Source organism: Caenorhabditis elegans, chromosome II (assembly GCF_000002985.6).
Source record: "Caenorhabditis elegans chromosome II".
NCBI lineage: Eukaryota > Metazoa > Nematoda > Chromadorea > Rhabditida > Rhabditidae > Caenorhabditis > Caenorhabditis elegans.
Genome location: NC_003280.10, coordinates 3,133,390 through 3,160,963, shown reverse-complemented (window position 1 = coordinate 3,160,963; position 27,574 = coordinate 3,133,390). Strand labels below are relative to the sequence as shown.

The following is a 27,574-nucleotide window of genomic DNA, read 5'->3' as shown; positions in this document are numbered from 1 at the left end:
TTTTATAAAAATTCTCCCAAAATTCCAAATTTTTTTTTTTGCAAAAAAGCGCATATGTATGTAAAAAATTAATTGAAGACCAAAACGCCTCTAGCGGGGCCAAAATCGAATTTCTAGACCCCGAATCGTACCCATAATACTAAAAAAAAATTAGCAATCCATTTTTATAAAAATTCTCGCAAAATTCCAAATTTTTTTTTTGCAAAAAAGTGCAGTCATATATATGTATGTAAAAAATTAATTGAAGACCAAAACGCCTCTAGCGGGGCCAAAACCGAATTTCTAGACCCCGAATCGTACCCATAATACTAAAAAAAAATTAGCAATCCATTTTTATAAAAATTCTCGCAAAATTCCAAATTTTTTTTTTGCAAAAAAGTGCAGTCATATATATGTATGTAAAAAATTAATTGAAGACCAAAACGCCTCTAGCGGAGCCAAAATCGAATTTCTAGACCCCGAATCGTACCCATATTACTAAAAAAAAATTAGCAATCCATTTTTATAAAAATTCTCGCAAAATTCCAAATTTTTTCTTTTGCAAAAAAGCGCATATGTATGTAAAAAATTAATTGAAGACCAAAACGCCTCTAGCGGGGCTAAAATCGAATTTCTAGACCCCGAATCGTACCCATATTACTAAAAAAAAATTAGCAATCCATTTTTATAAAAATTCTCCCAAAATTCCAAATTTTTTTTTTTGCAAAAAAGCGCATATGTATGTAAAAAATTAATTGAAGACCAAAACGCCTCTAGCGGGGCTAAAATCGAATTTCTAGACCCCGAATCGTACCCATAATACTAAAAAAAAATTAGCAATCCATTTTTATAAAAATTCTCCCAAAATTCCAAATTTTTTTTTTTGCAAAAAAGCGCATATGTATGTAAAAAATTAATTGAAGACCAAAACGCCTCTAGCGGGGCCAAAATCGAATTTCTAGACCCCGAATCGTACCCATAATACTAAAAAAAAATTAGCAATCCATTTTTATAAAAATTCTCGCAAAATTCCAAATTTTTTTTTTGCAAAAAAGCGCATATGTATGTAAAAAATTAATTGAAGACCAAAACGCCTCTAGCGGGGCTAAAATCGAATTTCTAGACCCCGAATCGTACCCATAATACTAAAAAAAAATTAGCAATCCATTTTTATAAAAATTCTCCCAAAATTCCAAATTTTTTTTTTTGCAAAAAAGCGCATATGTATGTAAAAAATTAATTGAAGACCAAAACGCCTCTAGCGGGGCTAAAATCGAATTTCTAGACCCCGAATCGTACCCATAATACTAAAAAAAAATTAGCAATCCATTTTTATAAAAATTCTCCCAAAATTCCAAATTTTTTTTTTTGCAAAAAAGTGCAGTCATATATGTATGTAAAAAATTAATTGAAGACCAAAACGCCTCTAGCGGGGCCAAAATCGAATTTCTAGACCCCGAATCGTATCCATAATTCAGGATTAGGATTATGTTTAAGCCTAGGCTTAGGCTTAGACTTTGGTGTAGGTTTAGGCTTATGCTCAGGCTTAGTCTTAGGTTTAGGCTCAGGTTTAGATTTAGGCTTAGGTTGGGTAGGGGAAGGAAGCGAGAAAAAGAAAAATTCCAGAAAACTGGCGTTGTGGCTTTTACGATAATGTAAAATTAATTTTTTCAGCTATAGGACACTTTTGCATATCAATTTGTGCTCTCCACTCATTAGTCAATTCTATAATTTTATTATACACACCCCCGCAATACTGAAATTATTTGGTTGTGTATGAACACTATTTAACTTTTCTTGCTTTCATCTCCTATGATTGAGCATAAAATTTCACCTGCTCTAGAATAAAAACATCTATGATATAATCTTAGCTCCCAGTTTGAAGTTCGTTTTTCAGGCATGTCAATATCTTTTGCACCTTCTACTTGGCTTATATATTACTGTTATATTGTTGGAGCAGTCTCATTTGTTTTAAACGTTCTAGTAATATTGATCATCATTTTTAAAAGCTACAAAATTGTCGAGTTTCAATATATGCTCCTAGCTTTTCAGGTGAGATGAGATGTAGAACCCGGCAAATGTCGGCTGCTAGTTTTATTTCATGCGGAACTCGAGAGGTGCTGACTGCAAATGTTATAATCTTTTTTGCTGAAATGCCCAGGTGTCCGGCGCTAGCGAAGGGGTTTCAAAACTAGAATTACTTTCTAATAAGATACGGAACCCGTATGATGTCCGCCGCTCCTCAACAAGACCACAATTTTCAGATCTCATGCACAAACTACGTGCTTCAACTGACAATTCTCTCCCAGCCAATGAGTCTTTTCCCGATTCTTGCAGGACATTGCGAAGGGTTCTTGGCCTCCTATTTTGGAATTTGGTCGCATTATTTGATTGTGATCTTTGCCAAAATCTTAGCAAATACTTTAATTTTTTTTCTTTCAGACGTTGATTCTAGTGTCAGCTATTGTCGAAGCACAGATTCTCATCGGTTGCGTGGTGTTCAAGCATCAGGCGATTGCACAAGTTTTGAACAAGCATGTTGTATCGAAAAAGATACGACTTCTACGTAAAAGTTCCTATGTTTTCGTCCCCGGCTCCGCATTTTTGACATTCTTGCAAGGAAGTACCAGAAGAGAGGATCAGCTGAAATTTATTGAATCTCGATATCCAAAATATCTATCTGAATTCAAAAATCTCTCCAACTTTGCAATATACCAGTTCAACATTTGGCATGTTTTTCTAGCAATTGTTGGGGTTATCGGAGGGATGTTCTGCGCAATAACTGGAGTTTATACTACAGTAGATATTTTCAAAATGTTACAAGAGGTGCAGACAAAAGTGTCTAGTTCAAGCTTTCAACGCTATCAATCTGCAATTCGTAGTTTGGTATCTCAAATGTTTGCTTCTTTGATGCTATTTGTTCCGTTGTTCATTTTTGTGATGCTTATAACCGGTGTGGATAATGGGCAATGTAAGTATCTTTTCCAACTGATAGTGAGGCATAATTATTTTCTAAACTTTAAGTTATTGGAGAACTTCTGCAATCAATTTGTGCGTTGCAATCTATTGTGAACGCGGTGGTGTTAATATTCACAACGCCCAGTTATCGAAATTTTGTTCTACGGTAAGTATTACGGTAGCCTCTCTGCAGAAAGTCTAATGAGATGTCGGCTGCCACACCCAGTCGCACTGTCGACAATCCCGCGCGGTGTCGGCTGCTGCAGAGCGTCCGGTAATATGTCGGCTGCAACCTGAAATCGCACTACCAGGAGAAAACACCGATGTCGGCCGCAGTTTTGGCAACTACCGACAACCTTCTGCCAAATTCGGCAACTTTTGAAAAATAACGACAAACTTCCTGCAATCTTCTGCCAAATTCGATAGTGATCTGCAAATTTTATGTCGACTTCCTGCTGTGGGTACCGCGAAATTTCAGCCGCCAAAAAAGCTGCCAATATAGCATCCGACACCATACGGGTTACGCCCCATCTTAGAAATGACGCGCGGTGCAAGGCGGTGCACAGCGGAACCCGTGTGGTGTCGGCTGCAAGTACAATCTTTACAGACAACTTCCTCAATCTCGAATCTTTGGGTCTTCCCGCACTAATGTGAGTTTCGGAAGGTTTTTTATTGGTTTTTAAATACATTTTTTTGAAGACAAACTTTCGAATCCAGACACCTGGCATCTCTGCGCCTCCAAGAATCATCACTACTCTGTAGAATGTTTCAAGCTTAACAAGACATGGTGCATCGATAAAATTGCGTTCCAGCCTTGCCGAATATCATGTCAAACATCGCATGCTCAACAACACAATTATATAATTGAACTTCCGTTTTTTCCCCTTGCCACCACAATTCGCAGAAAAAAGTGCATTCAAAGAAAATTAAATTCAAACATCTTTCTTAAGAACTCTAACTCCGTAAGCCAGATTTAACCCAGTAATCAACTTTTCTCCGGTAATTTAATTACATGTTATGTTTCTCCTATTCTCTTGCAGACTAGCCTGAAAGATCACCAGTACATATTTTATGTTCATTTAGAAAGTCTGACTTGTGTTGCAGAAAATTGAGAATTGAGCCTTAACATTTTACCTTTTTTCGAATAAACGTTCACTTCTCCTAAAGTTTTCTTATAATGCCAATATCCTTTACACCATCCATTTGGCTTATATATTACTCTTATACTGTTGGAACAATTTCTTTTGTACTAAATTTTCTAGTAATATTTCTAATTATTTTCAAAAGCTATAAAGTTGACAGCTTTCAATATTATCTTCTAGGTTTTCAGGTGAGAGACGGCAAGTAAAAACTTGTGCTTGGCTGCGAAACCCTGAAAATGTCGGGTGCTAGTTTTCATTTACACAAAACCCTGAAATGGTCGGCAACTAGTTTTATTGTATGCGGAACTCGAGAGGTGCCGGCTGCTTGACTTAAAATACTTTTCCAGAAATGTCAAACCCGTCAGATGTCAGACGCAAGCCACTTCATTCCAAAAAAAATAGCGAGGGTCACAGGGGTTCAAAACTAGAATTGTCTTCTAATAAGATACAGAACCCGTCAACTGTCGGACGCAAATTTTGTCTACAATAAAAAACCCGCAGGATGTCTGCCGCTCTTCAACAATATCACAATTTCCAGATCTCGTGTACAAATTACGTGCTTCAACTGACAATTCTCTCCCAACCAATGATCTATTTCCCGATTCTCGCAGGACATTGTGAAGGGCTCTTGGCGTCTTATTTTGGAATTTGGTCGCACTATTTGATTGTGAACTTTGTATTTTTTTTTAAATCTGAATGAATATTGGTTGCTTCAGGGTCTAATTATTTCGTCAGCAATCGTCGAAGCACAGTTTCTCATCGGTTGCGTGGTGTTCAAGCATCAGGCGATTGCACAAGTTTTGAACAAGCATGTTGTATCGAAAAAGATACGACTTCTACGTAAAAGTTCCTATGTTTTCGTCCCCGGCTCCGCATTTTTGACATTCTTGCAAGGAAGTACCAGAAGAGAAAAATTTATTGAATCTCGATATCCAAAATATCTATCTGAATTCAAAAATCTCTCCAACTTTGCAATATACCAGTTCAATATTTGGCACGTGTTTCTAGCAGGAATTGGAATAGTTGGAGGAATATTTTGTGCAGTAACTGGAGTTTATACTACAGTGGATATTTTCAAAATGTTACAAGAGGTGCAGACAAAAGTCTCCAGTTCAAGCTTTCAACGCAATCAATCTGCAATTCGTAGCTTGGTATCTCAAATGTTGGCTTCTCTCATGTTTTTTGTTCCCTTGTTCTTTTTTGTGATGCTAATCATGTCTGACATGGATAATGGGCAGTGTGAGTTTTTTTTTTCTAAATATATGAATTTGAATTTAAAATATAATTAATCAAAATTTGAGTTATTGGAGAATTTCTACAATCAATTTGTGCGTTGCAATCTATTGTGAACGCGGTGGTGTTAATATTCACAACGCCCTGTTATAGAAGTTTCGTTCTACAGTAAGTTTTACGGTAAACATATTAGTTTCCGCTGCACTGCACGATGTCGGCTGCCACACCCCTGTAAGAATTTCTAGCGAAACCGCGTGGTGTCGGCTGCGGCGCAGCACTACACTGATTTTTATAATTGTCTCGTAAAAACGCCCTGTAATATGTCGGCTGCAACCTTAAATTCATAAAATCGCCCTGACAGAAGCAAAAAAAAACCGCACGATGTCGGCTGCAACACTCCTGTAAGAATTTCCAGTAAACCCGCGCGGTGTCGGCTGCAGCAGACCACTACTCTATTCTTAATATCTTGTAATCATATACTGTAATATGTCGGCTGCAACTTTCGCAAATTTCAAAAACTTCTGCCAAAATCGGGGATTCTCCGCAATTTTCTAACTTTCTAAGCTCAGTCCATGGCGGAGCCCGCGCGGTGTCGGCCACTCCAATAAAAGAGTCCTGTAAGGTGTCGGCTGCCACACACCTGTGAGCGTGTTCAGGGAACCGCGCGGTGTCGGCTGCTGCGGACCACACTCTACTCTTTATAGCTTGTAATAATGTCCTGTAATATGTCGGCTGCAACTTCAGTTGAAAAAACGCAATTTCTAGCCACTCAAAGTATAAGAAGCATCCAACAACTTGCGGGTTGAGCCCTAGCTTGGAATTGACTGAGTTAAGCGCAGTCCACAGTGGAGCCCGCGCGGTGTTGGTCACTCCTATAAAAGAGTCCTGTAAAGTGTCGGTTGCATGATTCAACTCTTTATAGACTTAAAATTACAGGCAGCTTCCTCAATTTCGAATTCCTGAGGCTTCACCAACTAATGTGAGGTTCTAAAGGATTTATTGATTGATTTTAAAATAATTGCTTTTTTCAGGCAAACCTTCGAATCCAGACGATTGGTATTTCTGCGTCTCCAGGAATAATTGCACCGGTGTGAATTTGCTCGGCGGAGCTTTTAACATTCCACCTGTCTAGTAAAACTTTTTCAATTTTCATTTCATTTGTGCCAACATGTCGATAGCCTTCAGCCCATCTTTTTGGCTCATTGCATATTATTATTCGATAGGCTTCATCTCATTGATTTTCAACGTTATCACTATATTATTGATAGTTTTCAAGAGCTATAAGCTAGACAGCTTCAAGTATTATTTGTTGGCTTATCAGGTAAATTGACATCACTTTTTGCTCACTTTTTTTTGAAGCTCCAGCGGTTTCTACTTGGGAAAATGAGCCAAAATTCGCCGTCAAATTACGTAGTAATTTCAGGTATCATGTGCAAATTATGTGCTCCAGCTGACAATTTTGTTCCAGCCGATGCCCTTATTCCCGTTACTGGGAGGATATTGCCAAGGATTTTTGGCCACGTATCTAGGAATTTGGGCTCATTATATGATCGTAAGTTTTTGACTACCGCTGCCTATGTATGTACCTGCCTTGTGGGCGGCCTACAAAGCCTTAAACCAAACAGGTATTTGCGGCCGACATCCCGCTGTACAGGCCCGTGAGATGTCGGCCGCATTGAGAAAGTTGATCCTTTTGGAGGGTTTTGGGCCTTGGGCATTGGGCCTTGGGGCTTCGGCCTTGGGCCTTGGGCTTTGGGGGTTTTGGGCCTTGGGCCTTGGCATTGGGCTTTGAACCTTTAAGACCCTGTTTCAGACAATAAACATTGCTTCCGCCGTAATTGAAGTCGAGCTCCTCACAATCTGCTTTATAATGAAACAACAATCTTTATCCCTTATCATCAACAAACATGTGATCCCCGAAAGTCTTCTGTACACCGGAGCTGGAGCCTTCATCTACATACCCTTATCAGTTTTTCTTACATTCCGCCAAATCACTATGAGCCAAGAGGATCAGATGGCCTATATCGCTACGAATCATCCAGAATACCACAGGAACTTCGAGGAGCTTCAGAATTTTGCAATTTTTCATTTCAACTCATGGTGCTATTATCTGGTGGTAGTTACTATTTCAGGAGGACTTTTTTGCGGAGGCGCTGCGATTTTCACAACGGCTGATATGTTTCGGATGATGAAGGACCTACAGACTAGGGTGTCCAGGTCGAGCCTGAAGCGGTACAGAGCTACGATTCAAAGCCTTATTGCTCAGTTGGTCGTTTCCATGATGCTAGTCGTACCTTTAACGACTTTTGTGGCCCTGATCTTCAATAAATCTGAATATGCGCAAGGTAAGTGGACATGGCCTCTGTTTGATAGCTTCTAAAAAATAAAATACTAACTACAGCAATCGCCCAATTCTGCCTAGCAATCTGTGCACTTCATTCAATAGTCAACGCTGGCGTTCTGATCCTATCCACCTCTCAGTACAGGAATTTCCTAGCAAGGTAAGTAGAATAGAGTTCAAATTAAGATAGTATTGCCCAATTAATTTAGGAAACTACCGCAACCAAAATTCTTCAAATCATCTTCGATTCATGTAAGTTAGGTGTATTAGGCAGTTCATAATTTTTTTGATTATTTCAGCCTCACGGCCGAGTTCAGCTGATTGCGACGATGTAGTGGAGGAGCTTATTAATTGTTAATAAAGTATTTGTTGAATGATGTTTACGAATACCTGCAGCTTCCTAGGAAAACAGCTGCGGTTTCATAGCCTGTCGCCTACCTACGTGCCTACGTGCCTACTTGCCTACTTGCCTACGTGCCTACGCGCCTACTTGCCTACTTGCCTACGTGCCTACGTGCCTACGTGCCTATATGCCTACGTGCCTACGTGCCTATATGCCTACGTGCCTACTTGCCTACGTGCCTTTTGGATTTACCACTAGAAATTTTAAAATTGAGCTAGATTCTTCTAGTTTTTTGTGTTTTGCTTCAAATTTTGCAGAAATTTCGAATTTGAGTTTTGTCTTGTAAGGATACGTTGTATAATATGTATAAAAATTTATTGAAAATTACACATCTACTGAAGCCTGTAAGATACGCAGTTTCTGATCTCCGGCGTGCGACGAGCGACGTACTGAAACAAATTTTTTATACTTCTCGAGCAACTTTTCGATAAAACCCACTTTTCGAACCATTCTCCAGTCGGCTTCTCCACAAGTCTCGGTGATCTCCTTCTTCATACACGCTGCACTTCCGAAGAACGCACCGCATACATCACCTCCTGATCTTTGCATGAATGGATCCCAGCTGACAAGGCATTCCGATCTCACTTTGTTGGCGAGCAGCTTCACGAGACACTCCTTGAAGTCAAACTCGTTGATTTCCACTCCTGGACAAACGCTGGTCTTAACACCACCTTGGTATTCAATCTCGCATTCACCATTCCGTTGGCAGAACATGTACTCATCGCACTGCTTCAGGTAGTAGTTACAACGAGTCGAGGATGTGTCCTGATGACACTGATGATAACGACTCATTCCCTGAAAAAATTTAAATTAATAATAAAAAGGTGATGTAAAACTTACTTTGCTGCAGTTTTTCCCGGTGCTGTACAATCTGAAAAATTTGTCACGGACGGAGCAATCGTGGACATTGTCAATGTCATCGTCAGAAGCCAATGGTGCTCCGAGAATGGCTCCGATAAGGATTGCGGAGAAAATAATGAACTTGATCATTATCTGAAAAAAAAACGTAAATTGGATAAAATTGAGTAGGACTGCCTAAGGGGAGGGGGCTCAGGGTCAACCAAAAAATAAATAGGTCAAGGATAAATAGGATAAATAGGATAAATAGGTAAAGGTCAAGTAAATGTTCTTTGTGTTTACAGTGTTTGGGACCTTTAAGACAACAGTTGTCATATCATTTCTAGTTTTTCGAATGTATAATGCGTTAACTGCGGTTCAAAGTCAATTGTCCAAGAGTGCCATGAGTAGGCATAAGATTGCTCTGAGAAGCCTGATAATGCAGGTACAGTGCTAAAAAGTAATAAAGCTCAAATTCCAATTCAAATTTCCAGTTCATGACTACCCCTGTCTCGTTTATCCCAGCATTCATGCTATTCGTCGTGACAAACTTTCCAACCAGATACTCACAAGGTTCGTCTCTCCACTGCATTTCGGGAAGAAATATGCATTTTTAGAGATTTCCCGGTACTCAATGATGATAGCAACTACACACTCCACGTTGAACTCATTGGTAGTCATCACAACGTATCCAGAGTTTAGAAAGATCTTCTGGAAACGGAATAATGTTATACAGTGAGTTAAATTTAGAGTTTGTGTTTTGGGACTCGTTTGCTAAAAAAATCTTTACAGAAGCTCTTTTCTGATATCATCCACGAGGCCGTCTGGTTCGAATCGGAACATTGTCTAACTTTTGCATCGGCACATCGGCATATGCCGACCTTTTTTTCGGCACTGTTCGGAATATTCACCAAAATTAATTTTTTAAACTCATAAATGCAAAGAAACTTCAAAAATTGATTAATATGTACGGAATTTATCATGTTAATTTCAATTTTACTAACTTCAATGGTAAAAGAATTTGATTTGTTTAAGAAGCTATTTAGTTTCTTTTCTAATGTGCCGAAGTGACGAGTGCCGATCGGCACAATGTGCCGACTTTTTTTTTTGAAAACGAAAGCACCAAAGTCATACAGCACAGGGCTGCCTTCTGTATCTGTGTATGAAACGGTATAAGGTCCGTCGATGGTGCACTGAATAAATTTTCCACCGCTTTTGGATTTATATACTTTGTTATCAAACTTAACAGTGTGTTAGTCAAGCTGAAATCATTTATTATTTTTAAAGCATTTCAATTAGTTTATTCCAGGTTTGAGCTCACTCAAGATGGACACTCATCGCTGGAATATTGTTAAATTAATCATGTTTTCACCTTTACCACTTACCACAATACAAAAAAGACCTTGGATTTCAGCCCATTAACAGTGTCCTCTTCGACCAGGCTGTTTGAAAAGTCCGATCCTCTATAGACAGCTCCTCTTGGATATTTTGTGATGTACCATTCATTATTTTCACAGATCACGCCGCATTGTGTAAAGATGTCAAATGGGCCGGCAGTACCAAGAACAGCTTGAACAGTCTGAACCAGGAATCTAGAAATTTTTACTGAAAGCATGGAAGACTCACTCCAAGGCCCGTAACGTCATCATCTGGCTTAGGAATTTCGGATTCTCTCCAACGAAAGGCAATTGTAGTATGAGTACCTGGCACGCACGTCGCATTCCGATTGCATCCAGCATTTTCCGTGTAAAATATGTGTTCTTCATCTATGTAGAAAAACGATTTGGTGGAGGAAAAGGTAGTAGGTAGTGCAAAAACTTACTTGTTATTAGATCAAGAAAGCTTGGACACTCACAATCGTCTTCGCATCCATATTCGTCTTCGCAGGCAACATAGCAAATGAGAAGTAGGAAAATGAGATATTGCTTCATTTCGACCATAGACAGTATAGTTTTGAGTGGCTTTTATACGGTTAGCTGATCAATAATCTTGTTAAGTGTTACTTTCCAAATGCAAATTAGAGTATTTAACCAAACATCAATGCTTGACTACTTCCGGCTTTGCGGAAATTTAAAGTTATAATTCAAGAATATACATAGACCATAATTTGAAAAGTTTAAAACTTTTTCCCATGGAAAGCAACACACCCAAGATTGGCTTACAAAAGTTTCATTAGTGATGAAAAGCGTGATAACTAAAGGGTAGGTAGGCGAATCCTTCTACCTACCTTTCTTGGTATAAGTTGGTCTGATGTCGACAAAATCTTTTTATCCGGCTCTATCTTAAAATGGCAACTGACCGAACATCTTTTGTGTTAATTAATCAAAATGTCTACAGTATTGATCTCTGGTGCTCCAACATCCTAGCTATTAACATATTAACAGATCAATTTACGAACCAACTCGGTGAATAAAAGGACAGACGTTTAGAGAATTGTTCACATGACAACATGAAAATCAAAATTTTTGCTTTTCTGGTCATATTTTTTTCGTGTTTCTGCATGGAACGTCTAGCATGTCAGAACCAGAGTTGCCCGTGCTCCAATCTCTATGACAACCTGAACGGTAAGCCAGCTGCTCTGACAGTTTAGTCGTAACTAGATGTATTCAGATGCAGAAAACACGGTATACTACGAGGGGCTAGGTTGCTCCAGAACCGTATACTGCACGGTCGGCTATTGGACGTGGCTAACTTTGTCCTGGGAGTTGTCCGACATACCCACTCCAAGTGACATTTACGAGGATACATTTGTGAGTTACAAGCACTTTAACACACCCTCAAGATTGATTACGTTTAGTTTGCTTTCACTTGGAATCATACAGACCCTATGGGGGTTTATGCCGGGGGTCCTATCACTGACCTGGTCTCTCTGTTGGGAATGCAGTGTGACCGCAGTACAAGCCAGTGGATTGTGACAAGATACCCATTTGGGTATTCCTATTTCAATCAAAACGATGAGAAGATTGTTATTGATGGGTACAGCGTGGAAGGCGTCAGATCAATAGTTTCGTCGACGGATTCACGATTTTCTTGGTACCCGTGAAATAATACGATTTAAAAAAATATATACAAGTTTCAGCGCAAATATGTGCAGATGTTCAGACCTGATGAGCTTGGTCGAGGGTATTTAAATTGGTGGGCTAGCTCTCAAGCCAACTTAATTGATTTCAGATTCGTCTGAAAATATTCTGTACACCTTTAATGGAAATCATTGCAGTAGCAATTTCACTTGTAATGCAGACTCCCAAACATTCATCCGATCTAGTTTTGACGGGTCGGAGATTCCTGGTATTGGTAATCGTACGGGTGCAATGGTAAGGGAAACCAGAATGCATCATCAACTTGACTAAACAATCTCAGCTGATTCCCACGATTCCCGAAGAAGATCAGCCAGAACACTCCTCTATAAACATTATGGTCGAACTCGGGATATATTGTCATGAAGGGGAATGGTATGTAACACAATATCCGTATGGAGTTACATACATGGATGATACTGGAACGAAATACATCACCGGAGAGGATTGGGGAGGGAAGAAATCTAAAGTTCTTGGGTTCAGATGGTAAATGATTTTGACTTTAGGTTATTTTGAATTTAACTGATTGTGAGTTTGATTTTTCAGTACAAAGTGGCCTTGAACTTCGTCGATTGTAGCAATAAATAATGTCCATGTAGACTATTGTTAAGATATCAATAAATACAATAGTCCTTCCGCACTAGACGCAGACCACATATGATGTGCAACTAATTTTATTTTGGCTTGTTAGAATGTAAGAATGTTGAAGACTGCAAAACTAATTGAGAAAATTTTGAAACACAACAGTAGTTTCTGGACAGGGCTGCCTTCTGTATCTGAATATGAATAAGGCCGCCTTTGAACCGCCAATAAGCCACTGAATATATTCTCCACCACTTTTGGTTTATATCTTTTGTTATCAATCCTAAAAGTGTGTTAGTCAAGCTGAGATCGTTTATTAATTTAATTTTTAAACGGTTCAAAAATTTGGAAAATGGGGGTTTTATTTCTGAAAGTTCTTGAAATTTGATATTATAGATCTGAGAATAAATTGTAGAAAGTCTTGAGTGGATAACATTTTTTTAACCTTTTTTTTGAGAAGTCGGGGGGGGGGGGCAGTACTAATAGAATACGGTTTAATTCAAAGTACACTGCATTCGTCATTATGTTCTTGAACAGAAAGCACACATAATTCAACAATCGTTTTAACAAAATTTCAGAAATTAAATCTTTCATCAAACAAATCTGTCTACTTTTTGACCACCTGTCAATTTTTACATATTCCGTAATAAAATTATGTTTTAAATTCAGAAAAGCTCAACATTTGCAATAAAATAGCTAGACAGTTCTGAAAGAAGAAGGCGATTATTATAGTACGTATTTCAAAAAAAAAAGGATCTTTCAGAAAATCCACATTAGTTTCGTTCTTGCGTCCCATTGGTCAACCGCGGAATTGAGAGATGATCTTCACTATTTTGTATTGTATTATTTTTTTAATGACGCCACGGGTGCCTGGGTCGTTGTAAGCGTGTAAAATACATGCAAATCTTCAACAAAAAACATTATGTTTTAAACATTTATATTAACGTTTTTGCAACGACATTGAACAATGAGTGTATGATAACCATTTATTACGACAATCGACACAATACACGACTTCTGTCCCTTTCACGGCCATTCTTTGCTGAAATTGGTATTTTATTTGTTAATGACGTAATTTAATTTCAGAGTACCAAGACATTGAGATAAAGGTGGATCTGACGTTGTCAATCTTTTCATTAACGACAATCTTTTTGCCTCTATTGTCGAAATAATAATACCCGAACGGGTATCTGGTAATGTACCAGAAATATGCAAAACATCTGTCATTGACAAGCGACTTCGTATCGCAGGCACATTGTATTCCCAACAGAGATACGAAATCAGGGTTAGTGGGCGGAAGTTGATTATAGAGCGTTCGATTCCACATTGAAGCATACTGAACTTGAAAAAATTAGCGTCTAATGCTTTGCGGAAATGTCAACGTTTGGCATTTTTTGTGACAAATCAAACTAAAAGACCTTTCAAATAATTGATGAATTATTGAAAAAGTATATATTTTTAATTTTTCTATAAAAAATTGGTTACTGTTCCAAAGTTGAGGGAAAAATACGGTAAGTGTTTTGAAAAACTGAAAAACGGAAACTTTTTTGAATAAGAATATCATTCATACTGGGGTGCACGGCAATCGAATTTCAGGCAATTTAGGTAATTTCGACAACTGCCGGAATTCCTGATAGTAGGAAATTCTAAAACCCAAAGTTGCAAAAATTGACGATTGCCGCGCATCGTTGAATCATAATCACGATTAGGCCATCTCTTATGTCACTCGGAAGACTCGGGAGGCCGGACCAACTTGCAACTGTATCCGCAACGGGGTAATGATTAGATGGGCATGTAGCACTTATAGTGCATCCCTTTCCCTCATTGTATAACATTGTGTCTCTTGAATAATCTGAAAATAGCTAGATGAAACATAAAGTAATGTAAACCTTATCTGCACGAATTACAATAGCTTACAATTGATTCTGCTGGTAAAGTTCTTGCACGGGCAGATTTGATCCTCAGGCCAGGTGCTTACCTAAAAAAGTGTGAAGAGTTTAAGAACTGAAATTAGAATTGAAGGACAATCTTCTCTGAAAACCCGAAATCATAGGGGTCTATGCTTTCAGTTAATGCTAGTTATCATGTATCCTTCCTCAGATAAAATTTAATTGGGGATTGACTAAACCCTTAATCAGAAGCTCCCACAAGTTACCTCGGGTCCAACTGTCGAAGTGACATAATCCATGGGAGGGTAATAATCAGAATTGACAACAGGGACGAAGAACATCCAAACCAAGAAAATGGTGATGAACATCATTGTGGAGAATGGTAGAAAATGTTTGAAAAGATTGCTTAAATGCTGGCTCGCTACCAAGGAACAAATCGAATCAAGGGAAATTTAATCAGAGGGGGCGGAATGGGAATTCTGTTGATGTTCTGCTGACGTATGATTGGAATTGGGCAATATACTCCGTGTTTAGTCAGCGCATTCTGTTTTTGCTAGAATACAATTTCAATCGATTGAAGGAAAGTTGACAGTTGGTGAAACAGCTGAAATAGTATGATGGACAAATTTCTTGATCAACTTTGCTTGTGGCTCCTGTGAAAAAAAATGTAGAAAATGTTTTTTTTTCGTTTTTCTGATAATGGTGTGATATGTTGAAGAATATTTTTCCGATATGTTAAATCAGGCTTCCATTTTGGCACTAAAAAGGCTGTCGAAAATTGTCGGTCACTGCAAAATAACCATGTAGTGCAAACACCAAGCCTTTAATTTCATTCCAGAATACAGAATTGAGGCGAGTTTTACCGGGTTCAAGAATTTTAAGAATTAAGCCCAATATGTTAACTTCTTAACTGAAAAAAAAACACAAAATTTAGTTCAAACGTGTGAAATTTGCAGATATAATCATAGATTTTAATTTGATTTTCAATACAATATTTACAAAATTATCCGAAAACATGTTTTTTTGGCAAAATTAGTTCAAATTTGCCAAATTCATCTGTTTCGGTGTTTAAAAAGTGTCATTTTTTATCCATAAAGAGCTTGATGAAAGTCAGTACTCAATTTAAGAATATTTAAATTAGCAAAATCTGTTGGAAGTTTGCACAAGCGGGCGAAGACTGACGAAACTTAGCGACAGTTGTTGTAAATCGGCAAAAGTTAGCGACCGATGATAGAAAACTCTTGTCAAAAGTTGGAGAAAATTGGCGAAAGTTGACGGAAGTTGGCAGGAGTTGGTGTAAGCTGACGCAAATTGGTGAAAGTTTTTGAAATCTGTCGCATGTTGTCGAATTTTGGCGAAAGTTTGCGAAAGTTTTCGAAAGTTTTCGAAAGTTTTCGAAAGTTTTCGAAAGTTTTCGAAAGTTTTCGAAAGTTGGTGAATGCATGACCTACAAGATAATGCGTCATATTCCTCTGATTTTCCACCTGGCTCTTTCCTTTCCTAAAATTTCAGACGTTCTGTTCTGGTTTCTAAAAAGCAAGTGTTCACAATATGGATGTTAGCACAACTTTTTGGAATGGAATCTTGAGCAAGATATGTAGATCAACTATTGATATTTGTATCAACTTTTCAAAAACAATTGTTTTCGGGTTTTCAAAATTTTTTAAACAGGTGTTTTTAGACACTTTCAAAACGTCATAACTTGGCTGAACCTGCAGACCCTGCCGAAAAGCTTATAACATCAAAAATTGTGAATTGTGTACAGCTGCCAACTCTTATGATCTTCTAGATATTCCATTTCCCACAATTTTCATCTGTTTCCAAACGTATTTTCATTTTTGCTATCCATTTATTTCTAGGCATTTTTGACATGGACCTTGGCACGCCAACATGGTACATCACATATTTCTATGTAATCGGTGTATTTTCATTTGCACTGAACCTTGCAGTAATTCTGTTAGTTATCTATAAAAGCGAGAGTATTGATAACTTTAAGTATTATATTTTGGCGTTTCAGGTGAGCTTGAGGTTGACGGTAAGCAGGAACTCAGATAGGCATGAAGCTGTAGACATAAATGCCTATTATGAATTCAAAGAATTGACCTACTGTTAGAGCCTTTCGGGCTGTTTTCTGCCTACCTACCGTCGGTAGTCTTTCAATTCTAGGTATTCTGTATGTTGGCTGACTTCCACATTAGCCTTCTCGTCCAACCGATGTACCTCTTCCAATTTATGACCTATTCCTGTGTGGGGCCTGCTGCTACCTACATGTGGGCAAACTACCTTTTGGTAAACCTGAGTCCAAGCTACTCTGTTCTATACATTCCTCCAGATAACTACTCACTTGCTCCTTGGAATTCAGTATGTCCTCCTGTTCCTTTGCTTTGCTAGGAGACACCAAGCAATCGCAAAAATCAAGCAACATCATGTGATTCCTGAAATTTTGTTCAATAGCTTTATAGCTTTTGAGCTAGCTTGTCCAGTGGCTGCGTGCATTTGTTATTTCTATACAGGAGTGGAGCAGGAGAAGGTTGAGGGATTTATCGATCAGGTAGGCCGAGCATGTCATCGAAATGGCCTAGGTTTTCATTTTGAGATGTACCCCGATCACAAAACCGAACTCTTATCCCTTCAAAACTACGTGATCTACCGAGAAAACACTGTCTATATGATATTCTTCGTGATTTTCAAAATGCTTGCCGGATCCCTTGTCTTTCTACTAATTGCACTCGCCACCTTGGACATGCAGAAAATGCTGAGCCCAGTTCGTCGGAAGCTATCAATTCAAAACTACAACCACCACAAGAAAGTCATCAATAGCCTCCTGGCCCAGTTTGCCGCCGTTTTGGTACTTCTACTGCCTGGTTTAGCATTCTACACAACAAGATTGTACCCTTATGAAACTGGAAAATGTAGGCTACTTTCCAATTGTAACACCTAACCAGTAAGTTTTCAGGGATCGTTAACATCACCTGGTGCATTTTTCAAAGCCGCTCCTCCATCAACTCGTTGGTTCTACTTGCATCTACTCCACCGTACCGAAATTTTCTAATGCGTAGACTGGCAGGAAAACGAGAAAAAGTGTCAACTGTCGTTGTTTCAGTACATACTCGAACAGGGATGAATTAATTCAAACCCGACTCTTACTATTTTCACCTAGCAATAAATTTAATTTTTGTGTTAAAAATTTTTTTAAATTGTTCAAAATAGTCAACAACAAATACCACACAAATTTTAACTCATACCTCTCAAACTTTCAAGAGAACAAACTTTTTGGAATCTTGAGCAAGATATGTAGATCAACTATTGATATTTGTATCAACTTTTCAAAAACAATTGTTTTTAGGTTTTCAAAATTTTTTAAACAGGTGTTTTTAGACACTTTCAAAACGTCATAACTTGGCTGAACCTGCAGACCCTGCCGAAAAGCTTATAACATCAAAAATTGTGAATTGTGTACAGCTGCCAACTTTTATGATCTTCTAGATATTCCATTTCCCACAATTTTCACCTGTTTCCAAACGTATTTTCATTTTTGCTATCCATTTATTTCTAGGCATTTTTGACATGGACCTTAGCACGCCAATTTGGTATATCACATTTTTCTATGTAATAGGGATTTTTTCTTTTGTATTAAATATTGCTGTTATTTTGTTAGTAATTTATAAAAGTGAGAATATCGATAACTATAAGTATTTTATTTTAATGTTTCAAGTGAGTTTTTCTATTTTTAAAAAAAATTAATTTAAAATGCTTGATTGTGAGAAAATGCTTGATTGAAAACTCCGCAATTCTGTGCTAAACACAGGAAGGGATTACAGGAATTAACGGTAGGTCACTTTTTATATTACCAACTTAAAATAATTTCCAAACATTTTAATAGTGGTAGAATTTTGAAAAAAAAAACATTTTCTGGATTTTTTGAAATAAAACTCGTAGCAACATAAACCGTCATATACTTATTTGAAAAAACAAAAAATTCGCTATTTTTTGTGGTAGGACACTTTTAGTCTGCACAAATATTATGAAACTTAAATATTTTCCAAAAAATTTAATGGTTGTATGTAGCATTAAAAAAAATATTTTTTCGGGTTTTTTGAAATGAATATTGTAGCTAAAAAATGGTCATTCATTCATTTGAAAATACAAAAAATTTGCTATTTTTTGAGGTAGGACACTTTTTGTCTGCACAAATATTATGAAACTTAAATATTTTCCAAAAAATTTAATGGTTGTATGTAGCATTAAAAAAAATATTTTTTCGGGTTTTTTGAAATGAATATTGTAGCTAAAAAATGGTCATTCATTCATTTGAAAATACAAAAAATTTGCTATTTTTTGAGGTAGGACACTTTTTGTCTGCACAAATATTATAATATTACCAATCTACAATAATTTCCAAACATTTTAACAGTGGTAGAATTAAAAAAATATATTTTCTGGGTTTTTTGAAATGAGTATCGTAGCTACAAAAACGGCCATATATTCATCTGAAAATACAAAAAAAAATTTGCTATACACAAATATTACTAACCTGAAATAATTTCCAAACATTTTGATTAGATAGGCATGAAGCTGTAGGCATAAATGCCTATTATGTACTCAAAAAATTTGGAAAATATTCTAGGTATCTTGTATGTTGGCTGACTTCCATCTTAGCCTACTCGTCCAACCAATGTATCTCTTCCGATTCATGACCTATTCCTGTGTGGGCATCGCCGCTCCCTACATATGGGCAAGCTACCTTATGGTAAAACTCCTGTCCTGGCTACTGTGTTCTATAAATTCTTCTAGATAATTTCTCACTTGATCCTGGGAGTTCAATATGTTCTCCTATTCCTTTGCTTCGCTAGGAGACACCAAGCAATTGCAAAAATCAAGCAACAACATGTGATTCCTAATTTTTTGTTATATAGTTTTATAGCTTTTGTGCTAGCTTGCCCAGTTGCAGCGTGCATTTGTTATTTTCATGCAGGAGTCGAACGGGAGAAGGTTGAGGAATTTATTGATCAGGTAGGTGATCAGGCCGAGCCTGTCATCAAAATGACCTAGATTTCCATTTCCATCTTCAGATGTACCCCGACTACAAAACCGAACTCTTATCTCTTCAAAACTACGTGATCTACCGAGACTACAACGTCTATATGACATTTTTTGTTATCTTCAAAATGGTCGCCACGTTCTTGGTTTTTTCGATGATCGCACTTGCAACCTTAGATATGAAGAAGATGCTGAACGAAGTTCGTCGAAGTATATCAAATCAGAACTACAATCGCCACAAGACGGCCATCAACAGTCTCTTAGCACAGTTCGCCGCCGTTTTGGTACTCCTGCTACCCGGATTAGCGTTGTACCCAATAAGACTGTACCCCTATGAAACTGGAATGTGTAGGTTACCAACTAGATAAAAGTCGAGTTCATTAAGTATTCAGGGATCGTTAACATCACCTGGTGCATTTTTCAAAGCCGCTCATCCATCAATTCGTTGGTTCTACTTGCAACTACCCCTCCCTACCGGAATTTTCTGCTGCGGAATGTGCTGAAAAGTCGGACTAAACCGTCGACTGTCGTTGTTTCTATGGCTCCGAGAACAGTGAATAATTAGTTATATACAAGTGTTGAAAAATGATTTTTTTTATTACTCTACGTACTAGGTTAACTGCCTCAATGTTCACATCAAAACTGGCACTGCTGATGTTGACACAGGTGCTCTGATTGCAATTTTCGGCCTGAAAATGGAAAATTGTCCAAACCTAAATTTCACCCCAATTTTTTCCATACCTTGTAAAGAGGAATCTCCTGTATGAAGGATTAGTCGCACAAAGCACTGCAAAGCTTATACCTGGAAAAATATTGCTGAGGCCCGGATACCACAGTAGGTAGAAGGGCAGGCAGGCGCGGTTTCAGCGCCTGTCTGGAACCTGCCGCTTTTCTGAAGTTCTATCATTTTGTTGGAAATCAAATTAAGAAGTATGTTTTAGCACAAGGCGCGTATTGAGGCGAAAGGCAGGCGTAGGTCGCTTTAAGGTCAGACAGGTAGGCGTTTTAACGTCTACATGGAATTTAAGGCAAAATTAAGGTATTTTTGCGATTTATGCAAACAACTGAAATTCAGTGTTTCTGTGTCAATTTTGATCGAATTGCAATCTAGATAGCTAATAGTAAGGCTGCCATGTAGGCGTCAAAACGCCTGCCGCGCCGCCTTACGCCGCGAAACGCGCCTTCTGTACAGTGCGGCGCGGAACTCGAAAAGTGTCGGCCGCAGTTTTGGACACCATGTAGATCAGTGGTAGACACATTCCTGGACAGACTTCAAAACAAAACATCAGTTTTGCAGTTGGCAAGCAGTGGAACATCTCAGCAAGTCGCCGCGTACATTTAGATAAAATCAAGGAATTTACGACGAAATGTCGTACATTACTCGTATATTGGCTAATATACCACCAACCCCCGCTTGAGAGGCGCAACATACGAGGAATTTACGCGGCGACTTGCTGAGTTACATGCAATTTTTTGTAATTTTTGTTTTTTGTCTATAAAATCATTCATTGTCTACATTTTTGCTGCAAATCATGAGAAAATGTCTTGCTTTCCAGTCCTCTATTAAATTTCGAAAGAATTTTTCAAAAATGTTGGCTCATCTCCAAAATCGAAATATTTGAAATTTTTTTTTTCGCCAAACTAGGAGAAAAATGGGACTTTGTGAATGTGTCGAAAAAATGCTTCGCACAAATTTTTTGGCGGGTTTGTGGAGCATTGGAGCTATGAGAAAGTGCACAAAAAATGTTAAATACCAAGTGACTTCTTAGATTGCCGCATAGGTTCAAATATTTTTTGGTCGTTTAAAAAACTAAACTTCAAACCAGGGGTGGGCGGCAATTGCCGTTCGAAAAATCACCAAATTGCCGGTTTGCCGTTTACCGTATATCAATTTGCCGGAAGTGTTTAGAGGCGACTTTCTGACTATGGTTTAAAAACAGCCTCAAAGTTTCAATATGCCATTCACCTTTTTTTTTGAACAATTTTTGCGACAAACGAGGAGAAAAATGGGACTTTGTAAATATGTCGAAAAAATGCTTCGCACAAATTTTTTGGCTCCCATATTTTGAAAACCGTAGATGCTATCAAAACAAAATAAAGTAATAATGATAGTATGAACATTTATTTATTTTGAGATCTAAACACATATTAATCTCATTAGTTTCAGAAAAGTTACATGCAATTTTCTGCAATTTTTGTTTTTTGTCTATAAAATCATTCATTTTCAACATTTTTGCTTCAAATTATGAGAACATGTCTTGTTTTCCAGTCCTCTATTGGATTTCGGAAGAATTTTTCAAAAATGTTGGCTCAGCTCCAAAATCGTCCTTCGCTCTGAAAAACGAAAGTGGACCGAAAAAATGTGTGAAAAAATGAAATTGAGCTTTTTTGATCGAAAAAAATGTTTTTAGAATGCTGAAAACACGTTAAACACGAATTTCATAGTTATTTCGAGATCCGAATGCTCTGAAAATGTGTAAAATTAAAACAACAATTTATTTTGTATATTCACGTGAAAATGTTTGCACAGATTGTACATCCTTTAAATTTTGAGATATTAAATAGCTGCACAAAACTTTCACGTTGAAAATGGAAAATAAATCTATGGTTTTTTAAATATATGCCAGTCAATTTCAAAGCATCCGGATCTCAAAATAACTATGAAATTCGTGTTTAACGTGTTTTCAGCATTCTAAAAACATTTTTTTTTCGACTAAAAAAGCTCAATTTCATTTTTTCGCCCATTTTTTAGGAAGGCAAAGGTCCACTTTCGTTTTTCAGAGCGAAGGACGAACTTGGAGATGAGCCAAGATTTTTGAAAAATTCTTTTGAAATTTAATAGAGGATTCAAAATCATGAAATTTTTTCGAAATTTGAAGCAAAAATGTTGAAAATGAATGATTTTATAGACAAAAAACGAAAATTACGGAAAATTGCATGTAACTTTTCTGAAACTAATGAGATTAATATGTGTTTAGGTCTCAAAATAAATAAATGTTCATACTATCATTATTACTTTATTTTGATTTGATAGCATCTACGGTTTTCAGAATATGGAAGCCAAAAAATTTGTGCGAAGCATTTTTTCGACACATTCACAAAGTCCCATTTTTCACCTCGTTTGTCGAAAAAATTTTCAAAAATTTATATAATAATATAGAAAAGAAATTGTTCTTTTTGAAAATACGTTTACTTCAAATAGAAAATTTTGAAAATTTGCTCAAAAACCGGCTCAAATATCAATATGCCAATCGGTGAATGGCATATTGAAACTTTGAGGCAGTTTTTAAACCATAGTCAGAAAATCGCCTCTAAACACTTCCGGCAAATTGATATACGGTAAACGGCAAACCGGCAAACCGGCAATTTGGTGATTTTTCGAAAGTTTAGTTTTTTAAAAGACCAAAAAATAATTGAACCTATGCGGCAATCTAAGATGTAACTTAGTATTTAACATTTTTTGTGCACTTTCTCATGGCTCCAATGCTCCACAAACCCGCCAATTAATCATTGATGTTGTTAACTTGAGCCAAATTGTGCCCAGCAAAATAATTTTGAAAAACAAACACAAACACTACATGCTTGATATCAATTTTTCACTACCTTACTGGCTCTCCGTCTATTTTCACATTATTGGCTCAATTTCGTTGATTGCGGACATATTTTCGATCTACTTGATATTGTTTAAAAGCGAAAAAATCGATAATTTTCGCTATTTTTTGCTGAATTTTCGGGTAGCCTTAGTTTTGGTTTTTTTAGATACATGTACAAAACCAGAGGTGAGCGGCAACTGCAGTGTTGCCGGTTTGCCGAAAACTTCCAATTCCGGCAATTTGCCAGTTTGTCAATATGCCGGAAACGTTCATTTTCGACAAATTGCCGATTTGCCGGGCATCAACTTGCCGGATATGTTTAGAGAGATTTTTTATGCCTTTTTGAATTTTTTTCCAGTTTTCTTTAAATGCTTTTATAGAATTTGCTTACTTTTCAAAATAGGTGTAGGAACATTCATAGGATGCGTACAATTTTGCCGATTAGAATTGAGATTCTGAAATTTCCAGAAAAAATGGGCAAAACCACAATGTGCCGAAAATTTCCGGCAAATTGGCAAATGGACAAATTTGCCGATTTTGCCGTTTGCCGAAAAAATCGGCAATTGCCGTTTTCAGTGCCAAATTTGCCGAAAACTACAAAACCGGCAAGATGCCAACTTTGCTTTTTGCCGGAAAAAGAAAAAAATCATTTGCCATGATTTTGATTGAATTCTTTCCAAAATAAGAATCCATAGCCACTTTCGGACCAATCAGCGTCTTCGAACTTTGCCCAATCCATCTGATTGGTTCAAATGTGGGCGGGGCAGATCGCTGATTGGTCGGGAATTCAAACAGACGATTTAACCGGAATTTCCAGATCTCTTGCATCTTGACCGATTTCCACCTCACTTTCCTCATCCAGCCAGTACCATTCTACCCAATCCTAGCAGGGTCTATAATGGGCTTCGGGATCCGACTCGGCGCAACTCTGCACTTCGGAATTGTAAATTGCTCATAACTTCAAATTACAGAAAAAATTCAATTCTCTCAGACTGGATTCGCATTTTTACTCACCTATCAAATTGGCAGCATGATTATTTGTTTTGTCAGAAAGCATCAAACTATTGCGAAAACTTTGCAACAGTACAGAATTCCCAGATGGGGACTTATACTGATGATGACATATTTTTTGACCTTCACCATGGGGGTTACAGGATTTTTGTCCGTATTATCTGTGCCGGAGGATCTGAAGTTTGATTTTGTGGAAATGGTAATTTTTAGTTTACACCCACGCGCAAGGCCGAAATGTAAAAAACGCTGCATAGAATTTTTAGTGAATTTTCGAGACTCTCAGCCTTTTTTTTTAATCAGCCAGTTTTTACAGAAAGTTTTGAAACAAAAGCTTCTCAGTTATACTATGCAGCTTTATGCTCAAAGCCTAAACCTAAATCTAAGCCTAAGACTGAGCCTCAGCCTAAGCCCGAGCCAAAGCCTTAGCCTAAGCCTAAGTCTAAGCCTAAGCTTAAGCCTAAGCCTAAGCCCATACCAAAATCGTATTTAAAAAAAAATTTAAAACAAAAAAAAACAAAATTTCGAAGCTCAGCCTCAGCCTCAGCCTAAGCCTAAGCCTAAATTTAAGTCTAGGCCTAAGTCTAAACCTAAGCCTAAGCCAAAGCCTGAGCCTAAGCTTAATCCTAAGCCTATGCCTAACATTTCCACGCCGTGCAAGAGTTCTAAAATGGTACATAAATTTTACTTTTTTTTTTCAGAACTACCCCGACCTCTTACCCCAATTCCAGAAGCTCCCAAACTTTTCAATCTATGAATTCTCTTCAAAGTTTCTGGCGTTAATAATTTTCTCAATTCTTGGAGGATTTTTATCTTTTACTGTGTTTATCCTAGTACTTGTCAATATCCTCCGTATGCTGACAATTCTCAAGCTCAAAATCTCAAGCTCAAACTACCAAAAGCACCGGGCCGCAATCCGAAGTCTGTCGGCTCAGTTCGTCACGTCAGCGGTGATCTTTGTGCCGCCCATAGTGTGCGTCGTTGTGATAATGGTCGGATTGAATGGCTCACAGTGTATAGTAAAGTTTTATTAATTTTATTGAAAACTTTTTTCAGTAATAGTAGAAGTGTTCCTAATGGTCGCTTGCCTCCACTCCACGTTAAATGTTATAGTTCTAATTGTCACTTGTCCTCCGTATCGAAGATTTTTGATTCAGCTGGTTCAGCGGAAAAAGTAAGCTTTGAAAAAGGGGCAATTACTAACTAAGAAAATTATATTTTCCAGCTCACCAAAGTCCAAAGGAGCACGTTCAGTTCTTGTGAGAAACTCCGCAATTGCTATTTCAAACTTTAATAAATAATTGTTTAGGCTTAGGCTTAGGCTTAGGCCTAGGCTTAGACTAAGACTTAATCATAGGCTTAGGCTTAGGGCTAGGCTTAGTTTTAAGCCTAGGCTTAAGCTAACGCATGTTTAGGCTTAGGCTTAGGTTTAGGATTAGGCTTAAGCCTAGGCTTAGCCTGAGGCCTGATTTTTTTTTTGCCCGTTTTGTTTTAAGTTTTTTTTTTTAATTTATTATTACTAAGCTAGGTTTTTTTTAAGATTAAAAAATAAACAAAATTTATTGAAAAATTAAGAAAAGCGGCGGAGCTCATAAGATTCACTTGTCCACATGTGAAACCAGCACTGAAGACTTTGTAGGAATCGGTCCCAAACTGGAATTCCTAAAGTTTTCAACTTCAGAGTGTCCTACTTTTCCAGGCACCTACCTTTTTCTGAATATAGTATCAACGACAAATGTTCGATATGGAGGAAATGTGATCGTTAGTACTGTCACGTTGGCCGGCGAGTGGAGGCAGGCGACGACGAGAAGAAGCTCACCGATCACTGAAAAGAAAAGTTGTAGTCTCAGTAGAGCACATTTGCTTACCCTGAGCATGCGGAAGCTCGAAAAATAACACAAAAACCAGGGATATTGGCGGCAAAAAGCAAATTATTGAAGTAGTGAATTGAGCAATCAAGCTCCATACGGCTGCCCTGTGTCGATTGAAGGTGCTTCTTGAGACTTGGATTTTTATAAAACGGAGCATTCGAAAAATGTTCAGTAATACTGCCAAGAAGAACATAAAGGCTAGGACACCGCCCGTGACAGCAGTAATCACCATAATAAGGAACATGGAGTTGGGTTGATATATGGAAAAGTTGGGAAGAGTGTGGAAGGAGAGAAGGTATTGGGGAAAGTTCTAGAAATTACTGTATTGTGTTCGTCCAAAAGGAGTCCTGGGGCCCTGAACGTGGTGCCAGACTGTCCCATCACGGTTTGATCTACAAAAAATGCGGGATTTTTTGGCCCAAAAATGTGTGACGTCAGCACGCATTTTTTTGTAGATCTACGTAGATCAAACCGAAATGAGACACTCTGATACCACGTGGTCCTGGGGTCCCTCACTTACCTCTTCCACAAATTGTATCTTCTCCTCTTCCGGAATACTCAAACTATAATACACACCAACTACCGATACCACATATCCTATAAGAAAACCAATAAGAATTACGGTAACTGGTGTAGGTATTGAAAAAATTTTGAACTTCCCGGCTATCAACTGATTCTTCCGCACGAAACAAAGAATCATGCTAGCAATTTGATAAATGTATAGAAAAATTAACAGGGTCTGGAATTCAGGTCGCATTTTCCTGTGACGCAGGGGGTACTTACCATGCAAAAATGAAAAGAAATTTCAAAATTGATTGGCAGGATACCTAGGGCGTACCCGCCCATTATTGGGTACAGGGGGACTGGTTGCATGAGAAGGGTTAGATGAATGTCGGTGAATGAGCAGGCAATCTGAAGCACAGTAGTATTGGAGGGGTATCGTAGGAGTACTGTAGGGGTACTGTAGGGGTACTGAAGGGGTTATGTAGGGGTACTCTACGGGTATTGAACGGGTACTGTAGGGGTACTGTAGGGGTACTGTAGGGTACTGTAGGGATATTGGAGGGGTATTGGAGGGGTAGTGGAAAGGCACTGTACGGGTATTGAACGGGTACTGTAGGGGTACTGTAGGGGTACTGTAATGGTGCTGTAGGGGTTTTGTAGGATTACTGTAGGGGTACTGTAGGGCACTGTAGGGGTATTGGAGGGGTATTGGAGGGGTATTGGAGGGGTATTGGAGGGGTAGTGGAGGGGTATCGTAGGAGTACTGTAGGGGTACTGTAGGGGTACTGTAGGGGTACTTTAGTAGTGCTGTAGGGGTTTTGAAGGATTACTGTAGGGGTACTGTAGGGGTACTGTAGGGGTACTTTAGTAGTGCTGTACGGGTTTTGTAGGATCACTGTAGGGGTACTGTAGGGTACTGTGAGGGTATTGGAGGGGTAGTGGAAGGGCACTGTACGGGTATTGAACGGGTACTGTAGGGGTTCTGTAGAGGTACTGTAGTGGTACTGTAGGGGTTTTGTAGGATTACTGTAGGGGTACTGTAGGGCACTGTAGGGGTATTGGAGGTGTATTGGAGGGGTATTGGAAGCGTACTGGAGGGGTACTGTAGGGGCTCTGT

General features: G+C 38.1%; 11 protein-coding genes, 1 non-coding gene and 1 pseudogene across 13 annotated transcripts; 8 read left to right on the top strand and 5 right to left on the bottom strand.

Annotated features, from left to right (window-relative positions):
- Window positions 1-1,878: 1,878 nt before the first annotated feature.
- sri-34 (Serpentine Receptor, class I) lies at window positions 1,879-3,699 on the top strand (the record flags this gene model as incomplete). The annotated part of the gene is made up of 6 exons (NM_001377747.1): window positions 1,879-2,031; window positions 2,244-2,372; window positions 2,422-2,950; window positions 3,004-3,103; window positions 3,545-3,587; window positions 3,637-3,699. 6 exons carry the CDS (start codon window positions 1,879-1,881, stop codon window positions 3,697-3,699), a joined length of 1,017 nt encoding a protein of 338 aa, NP_001364805.1.
- A 415-nt stretch (window positions 3,700-4,114) lies between these two features.
- sri-33 (Serpentine Receptor, class I) lies at window positions 4,115-6,406 on the top strand (the record flags this gene model as incomplete). The annotated part of the gene is made up of 6 exons (NM_001377746.1): window positions 4,115-4,267; window positions 4,618-4,746; window positions 4,796-5,318; window positions 5,381-5,480; window positions 6,249-6,291; window positions 6,344-6,406. 6 exons carry the CDS (start codon window positions 4,115-4,117, stop codon window positions 6,404-6,406), a joined length of 1,011 nt encoding a protein of 336 aa, NP_001364804.1.
- Window positions 6,407-6,480: 74 nt separating this feature from the next.
- On the top strand, window positions 6,481-7,988 carry sri-32 (Serpentine Receptor, class I; the record flags this gene model as incomplete). The annotated part of the gene is made up of 6 exons (NM_062060.2): window positions 6,481-6,633; window positions 6,736-6,864; window positions 7,126-7,657; window positions 7,714-7,813; window positions 7,863-7,905; window positions 7,953-7,988. 6 exons carry the CDS (start codon window positions 6,481-6,483, stop codon window positions 7,986-7,988), a joined length of 993 nt encoding a protein of 330 aa, NP_494461.2.
- T10D4.16 lies at window positions 7,016-7,098 on the bottom strand. Its single transcript, NR_050945.1, has one exon. It is a non-coding gene; the product is annotated as an Unclassified non-coding RNA T10D4.16 (non-coding RNA).
- Window positions 7,989-8,388: 400 nt separating the features above from the next.
- On the bottom strand, window positions 8,389-9,046 carry T10D4.19 (T20D4.11-like domain-containing protein; the record flags this gene model as incomplete). Its single annotated transcript, NM_001377745.1, has 3 exons — window positions 8,389-8,445; window positions 8,495-8,851; window positions 8,897-9,046. The coding sequence occupies 3 exons, from the start codon at window positions 9,044-9,046 to the stop codon at window positions 8,389-8,391; spliced, it is 564 nt and encodes a 187-aa protein (NP_001364553.1).
- Window positions 9,047-9,248: 202 nt separating this feature from the next.
- T10D4.14 (G_PROTEIN_RECEP_F1_2 domain-containing protein) lies at window positions 9,249-9,743 on the top strand (the record flags this gene model as incomplete). The annotated part of the gene is made up of 4 exons (NM_001047337.2): window positions 9,249-9,338; window positions 9,388-9,466; window positions 9,511-9,628; window positions 9,686-9,743. The coding sequence occupies 4 exons, from the start codon at window positions 9,249-9,251 to the stop codon at window positions 9,741-9,743; spliced, it is 345 nt and encodes a 114-aa protein (NP_001040802.2).
- A 531-nt stretch (window positions 9,744-10,274) lies between these two features.
- Window positions 10,275-10,824, bottom strand: T10D4.1 (DUF19 domain-containing protein; the record flags this gene model as incomplete). Its single annotated transcript, NM_001377744.1, has 3 exons — window positions 10,275-10,472; window positions 10,520-10,659; window positions 10,716-10,824. The coding sequence occupies 3 exons, from the start codon at window positions 10,822-10,824 to the stop codon at window positions 10,275-10,277; spliced, it is 447 nt and encodes a 148-aa protein (NP_001364802.1).
- Window positions 10,825-11,342: 518 nt separating this feature from the next.
- Window positions 11,343-12,532, top strand: T10D4.11 (CW domain-containing protein; the record flags this gene model as incomplete). Its single annotated transcript, NM_062058.3, has 7 exons — window positions 11,343-11,457; window positions 11,504-11,643; window positions 11,691-11,926; window positions 11,973-12,016; window positions 12,065-12,207; window positions 12,254-12,456; window positions 12,517-12,532. 7 exons carry the CDS (start codon window positions 11,343-11,345, stop codon window positions 12,530-12,532), a joined length of 897 nt encoding a protein of 298 aa, NP_494459.3.
- A 947-nt stretch (window positions 12,533-13,479) lies between these two features.
- T10D4.15 (CW domain-containing protein) lies at window positions 13,480-14,822 on the bottom strand. Its single transcript, NM_001129163.3, has 4 exons — window positions 14,708-14,822; window positions 14,470-14,530; window positions 13,644-14,404; window positions 13,480-13,594 (listed from the first exon to the last, which is right to left on the bottom strand). The coding sequence occupies exons 1-3, from the start codon at window positions 14,810-14,812 to the stop codon at window positions 14,199-14,201; spliced, it is 372 nt and encodes a 123-aa protein (NP_001122635.1). The 5' UTR covers window positions 14,813-14,822; the 3' UTR covers window positions 13,480-13,594; window positions 13,644-14,198.
- A 1,489-nt stretch (window positions 14,823-16,311) lies between these two features.
- sri-43 (G protein-coupled receptor) lies at window positions 16,312-17,570 on the top strand (the record flags this gene model as incomplete). The annotated part of the gene is made up of 5 exons (NM_062057.1): window positions 16,312-16,458; window positions 16,608-16,730; window positions 16,774-16,992; window positions 17,038-17,353; window positions 17,398-17,570. The coding sequence occupies 5 exons, from the start codon at window positions 16,312-16,314 to the stop codon at window positions 17,568-17,570; spliced, it is 978 nt and encodes a 325-aa protein (NP_494458.1).
- A 438-nt stretch (window positions 17,571-18,008) lies between these two features.
- Window positions 18,009-20,046, top strand: sri-42 (Serpentine Receptor, class I; the record flags this gene model as incomplete). The annotated part of the gene is made up of 5 exons (NM_062056.1): window positions 18,009-18,155; window positions 19,069-19,191; window positions 19,236-19,454; window positions 19,514-19,829; window positions 19,874-20,046. 5 exons carry the CDS (start codon window positions 18,009-18,011, stop codon window positions 20,044-20,046), a joined length of 978 nt encoding a protein of 325 aa, NP_494457.1.
- Window positions 20,047-23,059: 3,013 nt separating this feature from the next.
- sri-54 (Serpentine Receptor, class H) lies at window positions 23,060-25,383 on the top strand (the record flags this gene model as incomplete). The annotated part of the gene is made up of 6 exons (NM_062055.2): window positions 23,060-23,215; window positions 23,892-24,017; window positions 24,066-24,284; window positions 24,784-25,096; window positions 25,139-25,256; window positions 25,308-25,383. 6 exons carry the CDS (start codon window positions 23,060-23,062, stop codon window positions 25,381-25,383), a joined length of 1,008 nt encoding a protein of 335 aa, NP_494456.2.
- Window positions 25,384-25,680: 297 nt separating this feature from the next.
- sri-56 lies at window positions 25,681-26,865 on the bottom strand (annotated as a pseudogene). Its single transcript has 5 exons — window positions 26,737-26,865; window positions 26,474-26,692; window positions 25,951-26,263; window positions 25,790-25,907; window positions 25,681-25,735 (listed from the first exon to the last, which is right to left on the bottom strand). Coding segments are annotated over exons 1-5 (834 nt in total).
- Between the last annotated feature and the right edge of the window lie 709 nt (window positions 26,866-27,574).